The sequence below is a fragment of the Astatotilapia calliptera genome, chromosome 14, assembly GCF_964374335.1.
Source record: "Astatotilapia calliptera chromosome 14, fAstCal68.1, whole genome shotgun sequence".
NCBI classification, from domain to species: domain Eukaryota; kingdom Metazoa; phylum Chordata; class Actinopteri; order Cichliformes; family Cichlidae; genus Astatotilapia; species Astatotilapia calliptera.
The window spans coordinates 10499420-10524573 of NC_137435.1; the positions used below are offsets into that span (position 1 = coordinate 10499420).

The 25154-nt window shown below is 40.5% G+C and overlaps 1 protein-coding gene and 1 long non-coding RNA gene across 13 annotated transcripts in view; both read left to right on the plus strand.

Annotated features, from left to right (window-relative positions):
• robo2 (roundabout, axon guidance receptor, homolog 2 (Drosophila)) overlaps window positions 1–11923 on the plus strand; it is a 291837-nt gene extending 279914 nt beyond the window's left edge. For 8 of the 12 annotated variants that reach the window (XM_026191422.2, XM_026191416.2, XM_026191418.2 and 5 more), the window contains 7 exons: window positions 390–653; window positions 1561–1778; window positions 5723–5905; window positions 6389–6547; window positions 6661–6927; window positions 8337–8528; window positions 8962–11923. In XM_026191422.2, the coding sequence (XP_026047207.2) occupies window positions 390–653; window positions 1561–1778; window positions 5723–5905; window positions 6389–6547; window positions 6661–6927; window positions 8337–8528; window positions 8962–8963 (1285 nt within the window). In that variant the 3' untranslated portion in view covers window positions 8964–11923. The remainder of the gene's footprint in view (window positions 1–389; window positions 654–1560; window positions 1779–5722; window positions 5906–6388; window positions 6548–6660; window positions 6928–8336; window positions 8529–8961) is intronic. The other 4 variants (XM_026191427.2, XM_026191426.2, XM_026191419.2 and 1 more) reach the window with 3 other exon arrangements.
• Window positions 11924–15018: 3095 nt separating this feature from the next.
• The window catches only part of LOC145420199 (uncharacterized), a 42057-nt gene continuing 31921 nt past the window's right edge, over window positions 15019–25154 (plus strand). The window contains exon 1 of the long non-coding RNA XR_013901500.1: window positions 15019–15158. This is a non-coding gene — a long non-coding RNA (uncharacterized LOC145420199). The remainder of the gene's footprint in view (window positions 15159–25154) is intronic.

Below are 25154 nucleotides of genomic sequence, written 5' to 3' on the forward strand. Positions count from 1 at the left end.
TTATGCTATCTACTTTTCTCAATCGTCTTTTACTTGCAGACACTGACAATATCACACATCTACAGTAATGCCATTACTATGTCTGTCCATACTTTCCAGTTTGATTTCTATAAAACATGCATAGCTTTAAAATCAGCAAGCTGTGCTAAATTAAATTAGTAGATTATCATTTTCGGTTGTGGTGATTAAACCTCCAAGCTCCTTATTTTTTAAGTCCATCAAATGCTTCTGGTATTTTCAGATAAACTCATTGGTTGATAATTGGGAAAATACTAAATAGTAAAAATAAGTCGATATTAATCAGTAACAAAAATAACAGCTTATAGCTCTTGCTCAGGCTATATGTAACCTTAACTACATTTGTGTGGTAAACATGCATTTTCCCTCAGGTATGAGAGCGATGGTTGGGGACCGCCCATGCCTGTGCAGACATATCTCCACCAGGGCATGGAGGATGAGCTGGAGGAAGAGGAAGAAAGGGTTCCCACCCCGCCTATCCGGGGGGTCGCCTCATCCCCCGCTGCTGTGTCCTTTGGACAGCAGTCCACAGCCACCCTGACCCCCTCTCCCCGAGATGAGATGCAGCCCATGCTCCAGGCCCATTTGGATGAGCTGACCAGAGCGTACCAACTGGACATGGCAAAACAAACATGGTAAACACAGCAGCATTAAAAAGCATTGTAAATATTTAAATTAGATACTGCAGTCCTATCAATCTATTTATCTAGACAGATATACTGTTGTAGTCGTACATGCATTGTTTTTATTTTACAGTGCTTACTGTACATTGTGTTCCTGTTTATTGCTTCCAGGATTTATTCTGTTCCTGCAGTATTCCTCATGTCAACTGTGTGTGCAACGGAGATAAACCCATTAATCATTCCATTTTAATGGGCCCATGCTACCACTTAGGCGACTACTGTATTTTGCTCACTCTAAGAGACACAATTTCGTACCCATGGTTGTTTACTCCCCCTACACTTGTACGGTGCATTCCATTGTTGTGCTCATGCAAGTCAGATGAAGACCATGCTTCATTCTGTCAGCAACGCGCAGAGAATGAGAGACTGGCATTCATTCATAATAGTGAAGTGGGTGGTAGTGGGAGAGCTGGGAAGCCCTGTCAGGAAGGAGATGTCATGTTACCCGGTAATGACTCTGTTGGTTAGAGAGCATCTCTGACAACACCAGAGGGCCAGTAATTACAACCAATTCCCACTGCAAACCGCGTCAAAGACTTTGCACTCCTCTAACAAACGTGACTGTCAGCAGAGCAGGCTGCCACTGAGGTGACAGCCATGTGTCGACAGGCCTGGAGAGCATCCCTTTATACCATCCACAGCAGCAATTAGTAGGTCATTGTGTTAGCATACAAGCTGCACTGTGGAATTAGTGAAATTGTCCATATTTATTCAGCGGCCCACATAATACAGGTCTCTGTAATTAGCTCTACATTTCCACATGCAACCACATGTTATACGTTCGATAGTCATCACCGCTCCACATTCCCCAATATCAGATTATATGGAGTATTTATTTATTTAAATTTTTTTTTACCAGGCACATGCAGGGAGGCTCTCTTCCTCCCCAGGCTCCAGCTCCTCCAGTGGGCTACGTGTCGAGCACAATGGTTTCCGACCTGGAGACTGACCTGCCTGATGATGAGGAGGAGGAGGAGGAAGATGAGGAGGAGGATGAAGGCTATGGAGCCAGGCATCCCCGCGGAATTGAGCACACACCAGGGTCTAGCATGGACAACCTGGACAGCTCTTTAACAGGTAAGGCTGTTGGATTTGTATCTGGAGCCGGCGGGGCTTTAACCTAATGTTGTTAACCGCAGTATAATTTATTTTAATGCATAAGTAAATGGGATTTGTTTCTTTTTATTCAAATGTCCATAAGCAGGTAAAATGCATTCAACTCCCATCGTTGTTACATCTTGTTTAACGGCAAATGGATTGTTGTTCATAACGCGTTCTTCATGACTTTGGTGTGTTAATTTTTGGCCCTCAATCAAGTTTTTTAAGCACCTTTGGCAGGCTCTGGGGAATTACAATTATCATTTTCAAAAAAGAAAACAGATAAGAAAGTCCATGAATTTTAAACAGGATAGTGAGAGGGAAATTAAGAGGAGGGAGAGGGTAGGGGAGAGTGACTGTGATTTAACTTGCACACAGCTCCGGAGCCAGAGCCAACCGTATCTTCCCGAGGAGATTTGAAATAAATTTCACGTGCGGCATATTCCATTCCAGACTAGAGGCACCATTTCCATTTTTACAACTCACTGAAAACTTTTACAGCCGTCTGTTGAGGGGACATATGAAGGGCATGACATTGCAGTGGAGGAGCTGGGTTCTGGATTGCTGCTATCATACTGACCAGGCCTGACTATCCATCTGCAATGTAAAGGGGTAAAAGTGCAAAAATGGACTTTTATGATAAAAGTGACATATGGGGAATAGGTTTGGTAGAAAATTCTAGTTTAGTGTTGACCTGTGATACTGTGTATCCATCAGGTTATGTGTGTAAACACTGAAAAATAAAGGCTATATTGAGACATTTATGGGTGGTAAGAATAAGGAAGAGAGCAAAAAATCGAAGGAGCTGGGCTATCTGAGAGAGAAAGCTCAAAAATAAGAAGACAAACAGTGCTGTATATTGGCCTACCCTGTCAGTAGAAACATTAAAGAGTGGTTTTCCAGGGGATGATGGAACAGTGGTTTTGGTAGCACTGACACATGCTGCTGCTGATGTATTTAGAGGAATATAAAGCGGCAACGGGGCCCTAATCTGCTGCATCTCTCCTCCACTGTATTACTCTGAAGACAGCACTATTTCTTTTTATCTCTCTCCAAGTCTGCCTCTCACCCCATCGTTTGACAACACAGACACAGCCCCAGCTCCGGGGTGAGCAGGAGGAAGAGAGGGAAAAGGGGAGACGCTGCTGAGATTTATTGTAGCCACCGTTTTAAGGCTACACAAACAGGGGAGGGGCAGGAGTGAGATTGCTGTCAAGCGTCGCTTGATGGATTTGTCATTGTTTTAATAATATGGAAATAGGTCTGTTTTCATAATGTTACACCAAAGGCCAGTAAATCTAACCTTTCAGTGATGTTCCAGAAAAAAAAAGAAGAAAAGAACCTGCACTCTCCTCAGGGGCATTTTTCACCAGCGGACTGTCTGCACAGGTTTTCCAATGCGTTATTCCATGCTCTGAGTTAAGGCAACTTATTTTTAGCTGATAAATGTAACTCCTCCTGTTGTGGTGGTATTGCAGAGCGATTGCTTGCACAAGCTACAGAGTTGAGGTGAACACGTAGGTATTACTTGGCTCTATATAGGTCATGCACAGCTAAGATGTGGTGGCAGTGAAGCTGTTATGCGTACAATGACTCGAAAGCTTGGCTGTTCTGGGCGATTACTCACCCATAAAGTCTTGCCAGGTTTGCGAGGTGTGGGGTCAGATCTCCTGGTGGCAGGTAGACGCCTGCTCATCAGGGGGAATGATTTTCCTACTTAACGACATGCAGATTAGGGTTCCCGTCAGTGTAAATCAGTTTTAGTGGCAGGAGGGAGGCAGCCTGGGTTTTACTGCCCTCCATCCGCCTAGCGTTTACTGGTCTTGCTCTATCAGTGCATGGAACATGGAGGGTGTCGGCCAGCGTTTTTTCGAGAACACAGTTTGGCCCATTGCTCTTGTTCAAGATGTGATAAAATGGCAGATATGTAGAGCAAACCTTGGTCTGGAGCCAAAAAAAAGTTATATTTCTAGGGCAAAAAGAAAACTAGATTGAATTTTTATCAAATTATGTTAGAATGATCACAGTTTGATTGGATTGCTGTTTCTGAGAATAGAAGTGCTCCAGAGGTTCTGCAGTAGAAAGTGGCAGTTAGAGCAACTGAAAAGTCATTCTGTGATGTGATTTGCTGAGGCAGTGTTCCTTCGCTGAGCCGAAAGGACTTGGAAGCTTCAGTGCTTTGGCTGGCACTGCCTATACTTCATTATCTGCTCTATTCTTTGTGGGAGGATTGGACCCAGTGGAATTGCTGTCTTTCTTTCTTAGTGAAAAACTCTTAGAAAAGAATTTCAAAGAAAATGGCCAGGAAAGATGGAGGGCTCAAACTAGTTGCCTTCGATTTCAGTTTGCTCTGTGAAAATGGGATGTGTAAGGGGGTACTCTACCTTATGCAAGCCTATATTTTATAGAAGTTTCCATTAATCTGAGAGAATTTCCCTGCAATAGGAGTGAAAAGATGTTGCAATCTCTTCTGTTGAAAGTGCAATTCCATAAAGTCACAAACAGTGACTAAGTTACAGTCTCTTTGAGACATCTGGTTACAGACAAAGAGACTCACAGATGGGGAAGTTGGAGAAGCCTTTGAAGGGGATTTCCCAGTGTGTCTGGTAAAATAAACCACAGTGATATTAACAAGTTTTATGTCCAATTGTTAATGTGCTCTATTGTGTTGCAAAGGGAAGTGCCATCTGAGAGAGCACACTCATGTGTTAGTTGTGTTCATTTGAATCACAGCCTGCAATATGCAGCAGTCCTGGGCCAAGAATCTGCTACCCTTTGTATTATCCTGACCTTTTAATGAATCCTGCTGCTAACTTTTGTCCCCACCGTTCTCTAAACAACCTTTAGCCTCACATCTCCCCAATTCTGTGTTACACCAGTTTGTCCAATCACATCGCTCTGTGTGAGGGAAGGATAGTGTGTGTGAGCTGAGTGCTTGGGTTTATGCCACTTTAGCAAAGACTGCCAAACCAGTCCCACTGAAAGCTGTCACATTAGCCGACTGTTCTCTGTGTTTTTGCTTGCCAAAATGGCATATTTTTATTGGCAGAGTGATGCTTTTATATTTAAAGTGCTGGCCTAGCTTTTTATGCGAAGGAAGAAAAATGAAGGCATAAAGAAATATAGTAGCATATAATCCAAAAGCCTGACAATATATACACATTTTATTTATTTGTGCCCCTTTGATCCTGTAAAAATACTCGCTTGTGTTGTTGTAGCTTATTGAGCAGTATATTGATTAATGCTCATAGAATTTTAAATCATTAAAGTGCTGTGCACATAGAAGTTAAAACCTGTAGTTTTCTTAAAACTACTGCACATTTTTAGACAGCGATGGTTGTGCATTTTTAAATGGGACTAAAAAAAAAACTGTGCGCATACCTCCAGGTGTTTGATTCAATACGATGTTTTGTGAGATGTCACCTGAGGCAGTCGTGTAGCTAACTCTGCTCTGCACAGGTGCGCTCATTGTTCTTTATCAAAAGACGTGCAAAATAAGTTGATGACAGTCCTGCTGTTCCACTGTGTATATTCTGGTGTGTGTAAATGTGCACTTTTGTGTGTGTGTATGCAATGTGTGTGTTTATAATAGATGAAAGAGGGCATGCCAGAACAGAATGACTATACAAAGCGCTCACCTGCAAGAACAGAAATGCCCCACAGCAAATTTAATTCATTTAAGTGTACAATATTCATATTGCTTCTTTTTTTTAAGACCACTCAATAAGTTTATTCATCTAAATGTCTAATCAAAGCACAGATGTTCAGAATGTGAGCTCATATATCCATAGAGGCTATAGCTGTTGAATCTGTATGAGCTTGGGATTTCAGCGTGAGTGTTTCAGATAAATAACTATCCATTTACACACATACTCACATAAACACACACAAACATCTATGCTGAAACCTTTGGTGTTCTACAGGGTCCATGGTGAATGGGTGGGGCTCGGCCTCAGAAGATGACCGTAATTTCTCCAGCCATAGGTCCAGTCTGGGCAGTTCATCTGATGGCTCGATTTTTACCCACTGCAGTTTTGCCCAGGCCCTGGTGGCTGCTGCAGACAAGGCAGGCTATCGCCTTGAGGGCACTAGCCTCAGCAAGAGAGGTTGGTGTGTGGGACCAGATATCCATTGCTGGGCTGGACCGTCTGCCACTGACAAATTATCTTTTCATCTCTGTTCTAATTGTTCCTCCTGTCATCCATTGGCTGATGTTTTCCCCATAATGCTGCCTTGTTATTTTCTTTTCTGTTGCTTTTGGATGCTGTGCCCAGGTTGTGCATGGTACCTGCTCTATATGGCTACATTGCGGGTATCTCCTGATCCTTAAATGTGACTTAGCTCTGATCTGTCTCTGCTTTCTTTGGTGCATTGTGTAATATCTGGGTGATATGCTATGCTTAAAACCTTTTAAGGACTTCAACCAAATGCTCTCCCTTCTAATGAAAACATTTACCTTTTTCCCCTATTAGGCTTGCTGGATCTTGATTGATAACTTTTCCTTTTCCTGATGACTGTTTTGACTTCACTGTTGGCTCCGTAATATCTTTACTAACCATCTGGCCTGTGGTCCTTTATCCCTCCTGCAGGTAAAGGCTTGTCCCATAGGCCTCGGCCCAGCAGTCCATTTTCAACAGATGGCAGCACAGTCGGCACACACAGCTTGGGCCACCAGAGGGCCACTAGGCCAACTCGCAAACCCAGAAGTCAGGGCACAACACCCCATCGGAGAGATGCTGGTGCAGACGGTGAGGGAGGAAGCAACCAAAAACACATTTTGAAAATTTAAAAAAAGGGGTTATGGTAATATATACATAACTCATGTATTCAGTTGATTTAGTGTGGTTTTCTCTTGGCACAGACCTACCTCCTCCACCTGAGCCTCCTCCCTGTCAGGGGCAGGGCCGTATCCAGGGGGGCCGCAGTATAAACAGCATGGCGCCCCCAACAGATAGGAAGGCTTCTTCCTTAGAGCGCCCGCCTATTTCAGGATCCCTGTGTGGGCCAGAAGACATGAAGAGCTCTATTGACAGACAGACGCGCACTTCTTTGGAACATCATCGCCAGGTTCAAGACAGGCTGGGCTCTGCAGACCGAGCTGATGATGGCCGCAGGGGCCACAAAACAGGTGCAGATGAAAATATTTAGCCATAAAACGGGAACTGGCATTAATGCATTAAGGCTAACACAGAGATAAAATTTCACTTTAAAGCATAGTATGCAACAATGTGTGCGCTAATGGGTTACAACAATTGCAAAAGCATTAGGCTGAAAGTCAGGTGAGGCTTTCCATGTGGTTGTTAGGACTTAAAGTTTTTTTTATGAATTAATGTAATAACCAATTGGAAATGTTTGTCTTGCTGCTGTTGTTCAGGAAAGCACATTACATTTTGCTCACATAAACAATTCATCCTTTTTATTTGTTAAAAAATGCACTTTGCAACCTAAAACAAAATCTATAAAATAATTATACTCACATAAAACCATTCATTAGCAAGAAAAATAACATTATTTTCAAAGCAAGTGAAGTCAAAAGGGAAGTGGAATATTTCTTGTTAATGACTGAACTATTTATTTTAATACAAAGATAATTCCTTTCATTATGGCCAGAAAACAACAATAACACAGGAGTTTAGCTGCTGCTGTGCCTTTGCGGTTGGGGATTTTTCTCTAAGTGATTGTGTTGAAGTTAGTCATGCTGCTTTGAGACTGGGCTCCCATGAACAGATTGCACTGTCTGCCACTTGCTCTGGTTTCCAGAATGCCCCCCCTCAGCCCTCCCTCAGCCACCGTAATGCCCCTGTAACTGTTGCCAGTACCAGCCTGCTCCACTCCAAGTAAGGCAGGAGGCCCCAGCAACTGAAATGCACTCTAATCGCTTTAGCTTTCTCTTCTCACACAAACAGCAGCTCTCTACACTCCATCTGTGTGTGTGTTCATTAATCTTATGTGTGCACACGCCTGTTTGTTTGTGACCGTTAGAGCTCTTCATGCTGCGCTCCTTGGACTCTTTGTGCCAGGAGTTTCTCAGACAGTTAATCTGAGGCTGTGAGACAAAGACAGGTGTCACAATCAGCATTTTTACGAAAAACACTGTAGGTGAATTCCCTCATGTTTCAGTGCACTGACTGATTTGCAGTAGGCTCCAGTGAGGTCAGGGAAGGCTATATTACAGTCATTAGCAGAGCAGTGGGGAGCAGTTTGATGAGATTTCACGCAATGATGGAGACTACTGAGGGTCAATGTTATGTTGCCCTGCAGCAGGAGGTGCCACAGCAGCCAGTAGTCCCCCTGTTATTGTATTTACCCTCATCGTAAGGGTGGTGGCTGCAAGGCCATGTGCGAAGCTGAGAGTCCTCTCCATGGCACGCCCTGGCATTGCTCGTTGGCACGGCCACTCTGCAGATGTCAAGAGTGTGGGGTGGTGGTTGCAAAGTGTTCTTTGTCTCCATGCATCAGATGCAAGATGTGTAACACTGCAATAATAAAAGTTCAAACTTAAAGTATGCCTCTCGGTTCCTATGTGTGTGTTTTTAGAAGAGGGGTGTTTGCCATATAGTAAACCATCGTTCCCTTCCCCTGGTGGCCACAGTTCTGGCACAGGCTCCTCCAAGGGCTCAACAGGGCCACGCAAGACTGAGGGTCCACGACAACCACAGCAGTGGACCGCCACAGAGCATGCTGAATTTCTGGGGACCAATGGACAAGGACAGTACTCAGGAGAGTTATGTGAGTAATTTAGTACTTTGATGTTTGACAGCAGTGTTTTATGGTATATGGCACGGCACATATACTGCAGTAAAAAAGGGCAAGTTTTGTAGTGCAGCAATGCTTACCATAAAATTACTATAACTGCATCTTGCCAAACAACAGTTTATCCACCCTACTTGTGCACACTTCCTGTGTTAAGTGTGTCTGGCTGTTTCAGTATATATTTCCTGCAAAAGCTTGTCAGTGTTTGTGTAAGTGGATGGATTCAACTTAGATTTTATTATACTGGCAGTTATTGTTTTAACTTGGGAAAGAGTCAGTCCAGCTGTTTCCTTTGAATTCCTGGCAAAAATGCCTCCCAACATGTTTATTAGGTTCTTTACTTAAAGAAAACAATTTTTTTCTCTTTTTTTCCCAATCCTAATGTTTTCTTTTATTCCTCTTCTCACAGAGTGATCTGCCTGCAGTTTAAACTGGAGAGAACCTGTTCTCTCTTTGGAAGAGTGACACCCTCTTTGCCGGGGTAGTGAACTTTGTCCTTACCTGTGTGTTCTCAGAGGGAAGCAGTGCAGCAATGAGAACTACGGAGAAAAACAGTGTCACAGAACTGTAAATGCGATGTATAGACACAGACATACTGTACATCTTACTATGTTTTTTGTCCTCAAGAAAATATTTTCCACCTCCTACCTTACTCCAATTTTCTTTTTGTTAGAAAAAGGCAAGTTAAAAAAGAAAAAAATCAAAACATCTATAAGAGAACAAATTTTCTGGTAACTGCCCTTGAGGAAAAGGGGATTTTGTTTCCTGTAAATATATTCTTTAACTTGTTGTTGCATTGCTATGCAAGCCTGATTCTGTTTGAGCTTTTTATTTCCATATACAGGAACAGTTGGGTTTTATCTGGTTATTTGTATTATATGTGAAATGAGTGGCTGTTGTGCCATAAAATAATTGTTTTATAATCCATTGTTTGTTGATAGCTACCATTAATTATTATCATTATTATTGTTATTATTAATTATTGTTTTTGCACTGCAATTTTTGGTGATAAGCACAAAAAAACATAGCTCCTGCTGACATGAAGAACCGGAAGAATATGTGAAGAGGAGTTTCTGTACTGTAAAGTAGAGAGAAGAAAAATATATGCTAATGTACAGAGAGATATTAAAGAGTAATGCTTTGCTCACAGACAGCAACAAATAAGGCACCCATTTCCACAGTTGAGACAAATTGGGTGGCAGACACACAAGGTTCCTGAGGGTCTGAAGGACAGATACGAGGCCAAAAGAAGTACAGAAAGGATTCTGTATTGCTGTAGTTGGTTATTTAACCCCTAAAATGATAGAAATATCTAGTTTTCGATGTTTGGGGGCAACTCCAAGCATTGGCTCCATTCTAGTACAAGGGTTTCCGAGCATTTCAAATTCTTTTTCTTTTTTTCATTTCTATTAGGTTTTACTACCTAAATAATTCAGTAAAACAGCACACTTAGAATAAAACGGTTAAAAGGGAGGAGTCGCTGAAATCTATCCGCATGCTGCAGTCCGGTCGGAGCACTTACAAAGGCAGATTTGTGATTCTTCTATGGCCTTAATAGGTAGGAAACACAAACAAAGGAGCATTTATTGTTATTAGTTGTAATGTTACTCCTAAATCATGAGTGGAACAACAGCAATTGTTTACATCTTTTGTGTTTTTGTTTGTTTGTTTCATTTTATTGTCTTTTGGTTACTAATATTTTTTTAATTGTTTGATTTTTACAGCACTTACTCTTTGATGTTTGTGATGTTGTCACTGGGTACAGTATGATCCAGGAAAACAACACACCGACCTGCTGGGTTCAGCTGGGTGCTGTTCATTAATGAAATCTACAGAAGCGGCGGTTGGCCTCCAGTATGCTAAGATCAGCACAGTCTTGTGTCAGTGATGTTAAGGGATAAAAATGAGTGCGTATGTTTTACAACGTAGCTGTGAGTGGAGCGAAAATGGAGAAAGGCCTTGTATATTAACTAGTAGGTCTCACTGCCTCCATGTGTGCAACCCGAGTGTGGAGCAGAACACTTTCTGTCTGCCCGACTGCCACAACACACACACACTTATGTTTTGCCGCTTTCAACTTCTCAGCCTCTGATTCTCAATTGTTGTCTTTTTCAATGACTTTTTTTTTCTTTTTTGGTTGTCCTTTTTTTAATGAGAAGCTTGTTTCTTTGTATGCCTTTTATGGACTCCAAAACGCTGCTTAAAACAATGTTTTCAATATTAATGTTCAGGATTTTTGTGGTTTAATGACTGTTTGTTTTGTCTTTTTTTGTACTGCTAATGTTGATAAAGGGGGGGTGGGAAACTAAAGGCCATCAGATGCTGTTGTACTGTTGTCGTCATGCCATGTCATTTTGTTTTTTTTACCATCCACCCAGTGGCCAGTGTTCTGGAAATGAGGTGCAAAGAGTATCTCAGGTTATTTTACATTCTGGTGGTGTTTATGTATGTGTATATATGTGTATATATCCATACGCATCTCCACTTGATTATGCCATTCCATTTCCATTGACAGTTTATCCCTCTCATGTCTGATTCTGTCGTCCCCTCTTTTCTTTTCTGCTGTGGACTTTGAGTATAATGTGCTGGTTCATCCACCTTAAGATGTCAGTAAAAGAACATACCAAATTAAGATTGTCTAATGCGTTTTAGTGTCTCTTTAATACTCATTGTTTTCTTTTAAATCACAGTGTCGTTTTGTATTTATTAAAATGATAATAAAAGTATATTGTGAAATATGCATAAAGATTTGTGAGATATAAAATGTGTTTTTTTTTGTTCCTTGTAAAGTTTGGTGTCAGAGCCGAGCAGCGAGGCCATATTGAGATGAAAGGCACACTGTGCTCACAGCATGGTGAAGTGCCGGGTCAGTAGTCGTCACTCTTCGTCTTGCATGTTCACTGCACTGCTCTTCTCATGTCAAAACTGAAGAAACTTACAATCCTTTCAACACAAGGAGTAAAAATGCTCACAATTTGCTTGTCAGGAGGACAAAGGATAAAAGTGCTTTTCCTCTCCTTTGTTCATTTTCTCAATATTGTTGGTTCTTTGTAGCCTATCTGTGTGTTGCCTTTTTTGCTATAAAAGAGGATTAAAAATGACAAAAAGAGAAAGGTGTTGGGTGAAGTCTTTCTGTACAGTAAAGGGTGAGGTCGACACCCTGATCCAATGCCATTTCTACAGTACAGTACATTCTCCTTTTTTTCCCCTGTAAACCACCTTCTGTATTCACTTGCATGTCCAAGAAGAGAGTGGATCAAGAAAATAAACTTTTACAGCTTCATTCCCACGTCCTGTAAGATAAATCCATGTTCTTTTATTTCCTTGTACCTGGATCAATATCAAATAAAATATTTTTGAAAAATGGAAAATGGCTTTGTCTGTGATAGAAAGACTATAGCGCGGGAGGTCAGATTCGACACAGTATGACAGACAAAATACATACAGTACATACAAAAATACAGTCAAACAAGATTATTTTCAAGGTTAAATATTCAGTTTTTCTTGGATACTTGCACTGCAGCTGCAACATTAAAAATGCAAGTTTGCCTTTTTTCTACAAAACATGGCCCTGCTAATATCTTAATAGTGTTTGACTCAGCAACAGCACAAGTGTAGTTTATTTTGTGCTGTGTGTGTATGCAGTAGAGTTGTTTAGCTCACTGTGTGTTTAAAAGGGTTCCTGACTCAGCTGTGCGTTTTATGTCAAACCAATCCCTGCCTTGATCCTTCCAGAAGAGCAGCTTCAAACACAAACCCAAATCTCCTAAATCACTGAGACAGGCAGCTTGTTTTCAAGCTCTCTTGCACAGAGCTCAAACTAAAATCTGTGAAAATTCTCCAAAAAACTTGTGAAAGAAGTGGTGTAGAACGGGGTGCATAAAATTAGGAACAGCCTCTGTATCGGCATTAACATTCAGGTATAAACAAGCAGGCTGCATGGTGGTACACTGTCAACTAAAGCAAGAAAGTCCAGGGGCTGAATCAGCCAGCCAGAGCCTGGGGCCTTTCTGTGTTGAGTTTGCATGTTTGCATGTCAGGTAATTGGTGATGTTAATCTGGACATAGGTGTGAATGGCTGTTTCTATGTGATAGCCCTGTGGTGGACTGGCAGCTTGCCCAAGGTGTATTCCACCTCTCAAGCTATCACAAATGAGATAAGCTCCTACCGTACTGGGATCCTAAATCACATAAGTGGTTAAGAAAATGGATAAAAATTAATTACATTGCCACCTAAATCTATTAAAAAGCCCAACAAATAATTCTATTCTTACTTTTTTATGAAGGAGTAGTTCACATACCGGCACCGGCAGTACAAACTACCTGCTCTGGTCTCAAATAAGCAATATTTTGGGTATAACGGTGGTTGTTCTGGATTTTCATGAAGGTGCCCATGGAATGAATCATAACCACAAAAAATGAGCTATTTAGACCATTTGAGCCCTTAAAAATGTTCCACGTAGATGTGATATGTTCAGAATGTGTTACCAGCTCCATAGCCTTGGCTTTTAGCCTTGGCTAGCCCCTGACTGGCTGAATCTCAAACAGAAGTGGTTGGCACTTCTATGATCACAACCAGAATGCTATATGTTTGACATGATCATGCTAAGTGTATTAGCAGTCAGTGACCTCACGGACATCCAAGAACAGAAAAAAAAAACCCAGTCTGAAACCTGAACATACAAATATTTATTGCCAGATGCAAATATAACCCACGTGAGGTGGGACCAGACTGTAAGTTTGTAAGTGCAGTAGTCATACTGTATTAATCCTGGTACATATTGTGGTGTGTTGGGAGCGGCTAGTTATCTCCCATCATGCCTTGGGAATACGTGTTGCTGTTTAAGATGTTTATTGTTACGTGACTCTTAACTGTTCTCTTAACTGTTCTTTTAAATGCTGCAGTATAAATTCACCGACAGTTAGTGTTGATGGAAAGAATGCTGTACCATGAGTGAAGTCACCAAGAAAAAGTTCCCACACAGTTATTCCTGACAAAAATATTTGTGAATCTCCTCTTTCAATATTTATAAAATCTCTATAAACACTCACAAACAATGAGCTCACATTTTAATCATTATAGTCCATCACTTACTTCCTAAATGATACCAAATATATGTTATATGTGAGCTTAATAATAAAAAAAGATTATATCTGTATCGATAAATTACATAATGAGGAATAATTCTTTTTGAATGACGTATTAAGCACTTGCTGCATAGAGTTTATAATAAGTCCTGACATTTCTGTCACATCATGATCTGGTCTACTGAGTTTTCTGCATTGACTATGAAGATCCATATAGCTCCTCCAGAGATTGATGAAGCACCCCAAGCATTTTCATCAATACATGTTCAGTAGATAAACTACTATATAAAGTTATGGGGGGAAAAGTAAAGTTTTTTTGGGAGGAAATTTAAAGAATGACCTTGGTGAACTCACAAATTAGAGTTCACTTTGTTCAATCTGCATGGTTATTCCAAACACACAGCTGTGATCTTTTTATTAAACCATGTACTGTGATGTCACTTGTTCTGTGTTATTTTTCTACACCTCAGTTGCACCATTGCGCAGATGTAGATTTCACCATTTAGGCACCAATAACTATGGAATTGTATATAAAATTGTGCTTCCGTTTTTATGCTAACTTTTTACTTATGTTACTCATGTATAAAAAGAACCTGAAAGCATTTTCTTCCATCTTTTTACCAAATTCGGTGTCAGCAGTTTAGCGGCCTAGTGATCGCTGCCTAAAACTGATTTCCAATGTTTCCGTGTATTTTTTATGTGTAATATCTTTACGTATGTTGGTAAATAGACTTCGGTGAAAAGGGTTTACAAAGGGGTTATATATAAAAAAATTAAATTACCTGGTTTTCAAGTATCTTTATAACTCTGTGTTATTGTACTTACCATAACCAATCTGGTCCTTTTTGTTCACTTAGAATATGTTTACAGAACTATTGTTATATTTATTGCAATTTCTGCTGTCCTGTTGTCCAGATTACTCTTAAAAAATACATTTTTAATGTCAACGACATTTTTTTAACTGGATAAATAAAGGATAAATAAAAGTCACTGCCAAAAACTGATTGGCTTCTACCTTGTTACAGGAATGTTGTTTACAGCTCAAGCTGAGTTGATGTCATTCATGAGGGATACACTTGACATATGTTTGACATATTATAGAAGTTATTTATAGCAGTTTAAATACGAGCAATCAGTTTTGGCAAATACCGGAAATCAGGTTTTGGCAGGCGATCGCTTTTTGGCACAACAAGCACGAGACCAAACACTCTCAGTCACGTGCATCTGAGGCTAAGGGGGGGCAAGAGGCCCACATTTCTGGAATTTATGAGTCTAACGTGACGCAAGTGGTCAACAAATACTAAAAGTCAAATGTTTCAAGTTTCAGTTTCAAATGAAAGTAGGACAATTTCTGTAAAGCTGCCAGTGGAGACACGATGTGAAAATACCGAATTTTGCGCATGTTAGCTTAGGACTTCTGAGTTATCAAAACCATGTTCTTGAAAATGCCCAGCGGGTTTCACACAGAAGTCGGATATTATTTCCAGAGCTGGTTGAGCAGAGGACACGTGATTTGAGGTAAGACTATCCACTACGATAATGAGACACTGTTTGTTAAATGGGTACCTGTTGGGTCATCGTCGACAAGTAGAAAGCTTGAGAAGTGGGTGAAGTTTGTAGTCAGTTTTTACGTCATCTAAGATGTTTTCAGTTTAAGTAAAAATTTGGTGTTTAGCCAATGCTAAATTAGTTGGTGCCAAGGACCTTGTGTAATCTATGCTCCATTCTGCCAAAAGTGATGACTCCATTAAACAATTGCTTAATAATACTTATGCAAGAGGAGCTTGATCTGTTTTTTCCTTTCCCACTATTCTTCCGTGGGTTATTATTTACTTAATTGCTAACTGCCAGCCACACGTTGTTTTTTGTTTTTTTTTTAACGTGTAAGATGTGCCAAAATCAATTGAGGCTGTCGCCAGTTATTGAATTAGTGAAATCTGATACTTAAGTTTGAAATCAACCACTTTTGGTTTCATCTTGTAAATCTGGTTGAACATTTGCAGTTGCATCTTTTTTGGACACTGATCTATGCCTCGTGCAGGCTTGTGATACTTCATGCGTGGTTTCTCGCCATGAATGATTATGGCCTATGTAAAGCAGACACTTTTAACAGTTTGAACTTCTTTACTTCCTCAGTTGCTCATAAATGTCAACAATTACTCATATCAGTGTTCTTTTTTTCCCCCGCCTCTCATCTTGCACTCACTTTCTTCTTGCTGCCGGATTTTTCTTGACTCTCCTTCATCTGAAAAACATACTTATGCAGAAAAACAACCAGTTTCTCTCTAATACTGGTTCTTTTTTTTTCTTTAGTGACACTGAAGCCTGAAGAGTTTATTTATGTATTTGTTTGTTTGGTTATCTGTCAGAGCGTTTGGACTCATGGTGCAGTGGGAGATCGAGCCCTGCAGTTTCTCTTTGGTGTGTTGTGGCAGAGGCTTTAAAAATATCAGGCTTTACAGATCATCTTACTTATACTTGCTAACTTAGTTTTTGATATAGCTTTACTTCCATTAATTTAACTCTTACCTTCATTTTCACAGTTGTCGCAGTTATAATCTCCTGTGCACTATTATAGGCATGGCAGGAAACATACATTAATCATGTTTTTCTGGTGTTAAACTGTATTATTTTGGAAAAGCACTGGAAAAAAAAGATTTATTTTATTGACATAAGGTCATAGAACAGATTCATGTAGCGTTGAGATAAAAATTCTTTATGAAATATTGGAACAGCAAGGCATAAAATTTAAAACACCCCCCCACACAGAATCAAAGAATAATGTGTAAATAACCCATTTTCATGATATTTCCTTGGAATGGTTGAGAGGTTTTTGCATTCATATTTATGAAAAAGGTTCACCGATCTATCCTGACCTTTTAAACAAACCCATCAGTGCAGACTGGGAGGCAAGCGCTGCTGTTTCGCAGCTCTTCCTCTCCCTGTGCCTGGGGGGTAGGACGAGTAATGACTGCTCTGTTCCTTGCCAACAAAGCAACTTTCCCCTTCCAGTCCCATTTTTTATTTCCAGCTGCTTACCAGTGTGTACTTCACCTCTTATTCATTCTCTCTTGCAATGGGATGTGTAGCAAATATGCAGTTTATGGTGGAATACCTGTTTTTTCGCGTAATCCCAGAAGCCCTTGGTTTCATATGGTTGTAATTGTTGCATCAGGCATTGGTGGAGACGGTCTGGAGAGAGCGAAAACTGGTTAAGCAGCCAGAAAGAAAAAGGCTTTGCTCAGCAAATACATACTGCAGTAGGATACAAGTTATCAGGGTGTGATAACAGGAGTGAGTGTGCATTTGAATGTGTGTGCGCTTTGATGTTGGTACCAGTGGATTTGTGTGGGGAAAAGGGAGCGTCTGCATGTGTGTGTGCGCACGTTTGTGTGTGAGGTGATGAAAGGAAGCATCTACTGCTTCTGCTGCTTGTGCTGCAGGATGTTCCCCCCCCCCCCCCCCAGCTTTTTTCCTCTTCTTTGTCTCTAGACTGGTGACAATGAGTGGAGGTGAGAGGCCAGCAGTACCAGTGCAACACCATTCATCACACATGTCAAACAGTTAGACCAGCTGTGTGGGACAAGCGGCAAAAATTAGCATTTCATCCCTCTCCCTGTCGCTCTCTTCTGTCTGTCAAGCTGTATCTCTGTTTATTCCCATTGTAGCACCGAATGTGATAAATGACTTCAGAGGCTATATAATATTCCAATTGTTTGAATGAAAACATGGTGTTATTGACCAGCACTTCCACATATTGAGCTTGTTTTACAAAACAGACTATCCCTGCATAGTACTTCTGATAATGGGTGCTGTTTAGATGTGGGTCTGAGGACTTGTAGTCTGTAATGACAGTGTTGGTGAAAATGAAAATGTTGAGGATGGTAAACTGGCCAGGATGTCTCTGACTGTCAGGCAGTAGAAAACTTGATTTTCTGCCCAATTCATTGACAGTTAATTGAAGGGGAAAAAAAACCCAACCTAAAAATGTAGGGAAGAAATAATATAATATTAGATCTGATCTGATTAAAATCTGGATTAGAACTTCATTGTTTATATGGACCCTAAGTAAGGTGATCTGATCCTGATGTGCATCTAACATGTGAACAGAATAAATAATTTTGACATGTGGGAAAACAGTATGTATGGCTGATGTGAAAGACAAGCACAAGTATTTAAAAGCAAATGTTGAAAACAGATTTACCAGGAAATTCCAAAGGATGTGATGTTAATGCATCTCCTGCTCTACTACAGTGACTATTGTGCATTTCTAGCTGACATTAGCTTAAAAACATGCGATGCATCACACCCTCTTCATGGTGAATAGATCTTAGTATCATCAGAATGCAGGTACAGTCTCACACCCAGAGGCTGTTTATACTTGCAACCTCACTCTGTTGAACAAATCCAGATGATATAATATCACTGCAATAACTTTCGCTGCAGTTATTTCTGGTTCTTTAAGTTCTTAACTGTGATGTTTTTATTGTTCTTGTTATATTTGTTCGACAGTTGCAGCAAAACAAACCAGAAATTTCTCATATGGTGATTAAAGAGTGAATACAAACATTAAACAACAACTAGCTTAGCACAACACTACTCTAAACCAGACTTTGAATGGTTTAAAAAAATAAACATGGAAAAAAGGTCAGAATTAAGGAAGTGTGCAAGGATCCTAGGGTTTGCTATAATTTAGCTTGGTTGTATATTAGTTTGTACTGTTTTCTGGTAAACTACCAAATGCCATATTCATATAGAGGAACTAAAATACAGCTAGCTTGCTACCCCTTGCTTTCTCACTACTCTTTTGTGAATGGATATACTGCATAATTCCCACCCACTAATCCCATGGTTTCGCCATCTTTGCATTATGCTATTATCTATTGATTATTAGAATTAGAATTAGAATTCAACTTTATTGTCATTGCACATGCACAGGTACAGAGCAACGAAATGCAGTTTGCATCCATCCAGAAGTGCTTTAGTGATATAGATGTATTACAATATATATTAGCAATAATATAGATATGTGAGTATATTACAGTAGTGCAGTTAAGATAAGTGAGATATAATTCCTACAGAGGTTATATAAAGTGCTAGTGGTTGTGAGTGGTGGTTCAGTCCATGTTATTATTGTGTGTTTGAGGGTACAGTTGTCCATTGTGGGTGTGTGTATGTTCAGTCCATGTGTTAACGTGGGTCAGATGTCAGGAGGCAGAGTTCAGGAGTCTGATGGCTGTGGGGAAGAAGCTGTTCCGGTACCTGGTGGTCTTAGTCCCGAGGCTCCTGTAGCGCCTCCCAGAGGGCAGGAGGGTGAAGAGTCCATGTGATGGGTGACTGGGGTCTTTGATGATTTTCCCAGCCCTTTTCAGACACCGCTTCCTGTAGATGTCTTTTATGGCAGGAAGTGGTGCTCCGGCGATGCGCTGGGCAGTTTTCACGACCCTCTGCAACGCCTTCCGGTCCGAAGCTGTAATAGATAAAGTTGTACCAATGGGTAGTAGCCATGTCACTATCCAGCTAACTGGTAATGTTGGTAATGGTAATGATAATGACAATCTTGATTTTTAGATGCCATGTCACTGTTTTGCCTGACGCCCAGGATCCTTGGTAGGAGGTGTAAACATGGATGGACTTCAGTCTCAAAATTGATGCAGGTTACAATATGTTTACTACAACAACAGCTCTGTCCATTCTGTTGTTATACGTTAATCACAGTCATCATCAGCTTAACAATTGTGTCCCACAGTTAAGCCTCAGTGGGAGCTTGCTACTTGTTTTATGTTGCTTTTACAAATCGCTTATTAGATTGGTAATTACCGAACCTTCTTTTATATTTTAGTGCTGCTAATTAGCAGTCAAGCTAATGGGAATGTTAGTGTTTGCAATTATGCTGCAAGTGTTAAAATTCTCTTTTTGTTTAAGTTGTTTTGAATGTGTCAGTTTAGATTATGAACAGTATTTATTATTTCTCTGTGTTGAATACCCAGAGTTCATCTTTCTATTCAACTCTTCTGGCTAATTTTCCATCCCACACTCTTCTTTATCACATCACCCTTGCCTGCCCACACTTTCCTTTCTCTTCACTTATCTGCTCTCCTTGAGATTTGTGGTTCAGTTAGGTGTGGAGTGGGAGGAGGCGTTACATTTCACCTTGCAGTCTTTTCAAAAAGGACTATTCATACAAGCTTAGAGCAGAGATGTTCATGAAAGCTGGGGGATTTTATTCAATAGAAAAGAAAACTGTTGGCAAAAATAAGCAGCAGTTGGTTGTCATGTATTGTAATGGCATCTAGGGAAGGTAGAAGCAGTTGAAAAGAAACTACTACATGCATTGTTATTACTTTGCTAACTTGAATAGCTTGTGTGGATATGTCTGTCTGCTTACCCCAGGATATTTGAAGCTAAGTACACTTGTAATCGACTGCTAGCACCAGTGTTTCCAAGTAAAGGGCTGTAGATGGAAAGCATCCTATCCTAAGGGTTTTAAATGTGCCAGTGGCTGCTAGTGGGATGACTTGATGAGCAATCTCTTAATCAAAGCTTAATTGTTTAGCATGATCCTGAGTGACCTGCTTAATGGAACCCCCCCTTGATTAATGATGTGTGTTAACAAACACAGTGGGAGACACCCCAAAACCTTGTCTGATTGTTGTTAATTAAAGACAAGGTCCAACAGTATTCGAAAGTAGATTATTTATTATATAACGTAACAAAAGTAAAGACAAAAATAGCCAAGATTCCTCTTGTGCCTGTGTGGCAGTACCAGCATATTAGATTTTTTTAAAAATTTTGTGTAGCATTATATATTTCCTGTGGTGTATATTTAAATGAATCAAGGAATACGCAAAGTAAAACAACAAAACAAAACAGCAACAACATACATTAAGACATCATTTCTATCACTGTGAACCACACTGTGTCCCTCTGTTCAATAAAATTCTGACCACCAAAGAAAGAAGCGTTTCTAAAACCTTCAGCTTGAAAAACACGCTGAAGGAAAACGAAGCAGCTTTGCCAAGGCCAGCTTTTGTCTCTGGTTGAATGAAGTGGGGCAGAAAAATATGCCAAACCATCCTTTTCAGCCCACACATGCACTCAGATAACACATCAGACTAACATTTCATTTCTTTCCCATATCTAGTAACTTCTATGCAAGTTTGCTCACGTTTTTTCACACAGCAGCACTTGAACACATACGATTTCAAGTCTTTGCCAAGAACCTCACCGAAACTCTGACCCTGCCTTTGAATGCTGCAGTAATAATTTCATGCTTGTATATATTAACACTAAGCTTTACAATAGAAAACAGATTAAAGCTGTTTAATTTGTGTTTAAACAAGATGTGAAATAGTTTGATAGATGGTCATTCAATGCAAAATACCTCATTCGATATATGCTCATTGTAGATGTTAAAGAAATCTCACTGCTACATTGCATGTGAGGCTGAAACTCTCTTTTTTTTTTTTTTTTCTTTCCCTGTCTTGCTGATAATGTTCTCTCTTCTTCACCTGCTGCTGTTCCTTTGAAGGAGGACAATTGCTGGCCTCCAAGCATGAATGTCACCACTCTCTGAGGCATAATGAGTTAATCACCCCCAGATGGGCAAGGTCACACACTGCCCCACCACTTATCTTCTATGGCTCAGGCCACGCAGGAGGCAGAAGTAAAGCTGGAAACGAAGAGGAGGAGGAATGACTAATGCCAGAGATTATATTATCCTGCATCTTTAATCTGTTTTGGGTCCTTTAAGCTGAATGTCATCTTTGCTTAATTGCTTAAAAAGCCTCTGTCATACTTATTACACAGATTGGAAAAAAATAAGTGTGGTTTGACCCATCTTGGCACTTTTGCAGGTCCTTGGCGTTTATAAGCCTAAGAATGTATGCATATCGCTACCTTCCCAAAATTCCTCTTAGACCTCTTTTTCCACTCATTACTTTGGTCACGGACAATGGCAGATGGTGCAGCTGCTTGTTTAATTGTCTTTATTACAGAGGCATCTGCTTTCTGTTTTTTTTTAATCCAGAACACCGTGGCATCGTCTAGGCAGTCAAGGCTGTATTTGTGAAATTAGAAAATAAACAGAGACAAAGAAAAACAGTTTCTCCGTCAGGTTGTAGCGATACAACACGTTCTCATGTAATGGTCTGCATATTATAGTAAGTTGTCCTGCATCTCGGTTTGTGTTACTTTAACATAACGCATAACTGAAATAATAAACATTATTGTGTGGGTATGTTTGGAGCTTGCCATCTGCCTCACATGTGTTGCTTATGCTAAAAAGTTTGTAAATGAGAAAAGGAGAATCCCTGTGGCTCTGTTCAGTTATTTTCTTAGCTGCCTAGATGTGTTGTACTGAGCTGAGGCTAAGGGAGACAACAGCAGATGTTGGGCTCCGACAATCTTTCTGCCTTGGATCTGCAACAACAAAGCAGCTAAGGGAAAATGTCATATGCGGATCATCCCTGACGGCCCTGCGTGAATGAATAATTACTTTGACTCAGGTCAGGGAAAAGAAGGTAAAGAAAGCTCTAGCCCCTCTACCTTGAAACCCTTTTAAATGAGAAGCTGTGCATCATGACATGCGATAAGACACTGAGGAGGTTGTGACACACAGATCCTTCAGTAATAAAAAGATTTTTCTTGTGGCAAAACGTTCAGGAAAATGAAATGATTTACCTCAGCACCCCAGTACGTGCTCTTCCTCAAAAAGATGAGATGGGGACATGGGGTTTATCTGTGAAGAGGGTTGGGGGGGGTAGGGAAAATGTCGGAGGATTGGTTAGCTGTGTTGAGTTTACCGCAGTCATGTCAGGAAGCAAGGAAAGCTTTAGAAATGCATCATTTTCACCATTATGCTTAATAATTTGAATGACATCTTAGCGCATGACTCAAAGGCACTTGTACGGGGGCAGGCGGGGTTATTAGAAATGACTCCCCCAATGATGCGTGTCACTGAAGCAGCAAATTAACATGGGGAGATGGAGGCATGTTAAAAGCAGCTGAAAAAAGGAGGGAAAAGCTGAGCCGGAGAGAGGAGCGGGAGTGAGATGTGAAGAGGAACAGTGATAGATGCGGAAAAAGATGTTGCTATTTTCGCCCTCTTTGTTAGCTAAGACGCTCTGGTTGTGGTGTTCCAGCTCCTGCTCTGTTCAAGCTTTTTCTGAACACCAGGTGCTCCTATTGTGATAAATGATTCTCAACTGTGCCGAACAATGGCAGAGGCACCCACACATATCCCTCATCAAACAGTTCCACAGCTCCTCTTCCACAACTACACAATGAGCACACTGGATTGTGCTGGAAGTTGTTTGTCTTGCCACCACACACGACTGAAGGCTATTTTTGCTTCCTGTTTACCATGGTGAACAGGAAGTCACTATTATAAGAGCTGACAGTTAGGGCTGTTCGATATAACGATATATATCGGATGACGATCTAAAAACGTCTATCGTTGCATTTTACGCTATCGTTTGTTTCGTGGTGTCGCAAAATAAACTGTTTACGGCAATATTTTTTTCATTATTTTGGTCACTGTAGTGGCTATATTAATTTCTTAAAGTTCTCTCTTTCTCTTATATTTAATATAACTACACTACAGACAGACAAGCGCTTGTTTTTATGCGTTGTCGTTAGCGTAACGGTAGCATAACGGTAAAACCACCGCGTGTCTGCTTGCTTATTTTCCACATAAACCTTTCACAATAAAGCTCAAGATCCTGTTGAGACTTTTCAAAAATAAACTGAATCACGCGAAAGATGCAGAGTATTTACGGATGAGAAGAAAAAAAGAGCCGCCAGGTGCTAAAAAATAAACCTTAGACTCAAACGTTAGAACAGGCTTTTCCCCTCAGAACGCTGTGTAATAAATACTCACAAAGAAAACTGCGGCCGTTACAACCTATGTCTAGTGTTTAGTTTCATGCAGCAGTTAAAACACTCGACCCCAGGTACGCAACGCTCAGCTGGAAACACTTCACGCAAGTCGAGCTGCCCGAGATTCACAGAATTTACAGAAAATGTAAAATTTTTGTGATTTATATCGTTATCGGACGATAGATGTCTTAATATCGGGATATGAGATTTTGGTCATATTGCACAGCCCTACTGAAAGTCCCTTAAAAGATGCTACTGTATGACTTTTCTACCTATTGGTCAGCCAGTGTTTTGTCCAGCACAACTGGCTGGTCTTCTTATCCCCTCTAACTGCACATTTTACATCCTTGTCTATTTTTTTGCTCAGCCACTGTGGGTTCCTTTGTTTCCCTGTCTGCTGTCTTTGACAGCAGACGAGGGTTGATACATGTTCAGCGCCTTCACCTTTTTCCGCCCAGTAATTTATGCTGTCAGAGGTTTTACTCTATTTGGATGGCCAGGCTTTCATGTGTGTGCAGAACAGTATTGTGGGTTGTTGACACATTCCTTCGTGTTCAGCATGAAGCAGATTGTAGCAGGTAATTGATGGGGGTTTACTGCCACAGGCACAGAGCACAACCAGGGAAGAACCCACCAGTTTTCAACCCCACCAATTAGATTTGCAAAATGTGGTGTGGTGAGCTCAGCAGGGTGCTGATAATGTAAACTTTCAAGTGTTTTAGGTACAGCTCAATTTAAACAATTAGTACTGATAACAATGCTGCCACCTGTAGTATACTGTTTGAGACTCAGAGTGTAATGATTTTCCAAATCTGTGGTTCGGATAGGACCACGATCTTTAGCAGGTTGGTGGTGCGTGTATTGTGGATTTGGTCTTGGTTTCAGAACCATTACATCACTACTATAATCCCTCTGTGACGGTTGTATCTCAGTTTTTGTTGCCTACCACACCAGAGAAGCCTTAATCTTCCAAATCATTAATAATAATGCAGGGCAGTCCAAAAATGACCATGTAGCTGTTAAGAAGAAATATGGGACTTTAAGCTTTAGCACTTGATTTTCCTCTGGAAATGGAGTTCATTTAAATTGTAGATGGTGAAAGTTCTCTTTACATTTTGAGGACTGTTAATATTGAAATGGAGTTCTCTGCTTTTGATCAAGAGTTCACCTTCATGGTTGCTCTTTCCTCACTGTGCTGACCTGCCAGTTTCTGTCTTATTTATTAGTGTGAAGAAACTTGCCTCTTTGTTCTTGTCATGCAGAGGTATGGCAAGAGTGGTGATCAAATTGTAAATACTGAGTGAGCTGCAGTGGAACACAGCCTCCTAGAGAAGATTCAATGGCACCTGGAATCTAAACAAAACTGTAGAACTGAGTTTTTTTGGGATAGTAGTTGTTGCACATTTTCCGGAGTGCCATTTCCCCTCAAACAGCTAGATACCCTTGCTGTTGGGCAGTTGAATGCTTTAGCTATAGAAATACAAGCCCATCCAAACCTGTACTACAGAAATTTATAGACTTTGTTTTTTTGTGATGTACAGTCATTTAATTTAATTTTCTTACTGACTCACATATTGGTATTGTCATTAACCTTCAAAATCCAGTATTGATTTAGCCCTAATTTTAAGATGTGCC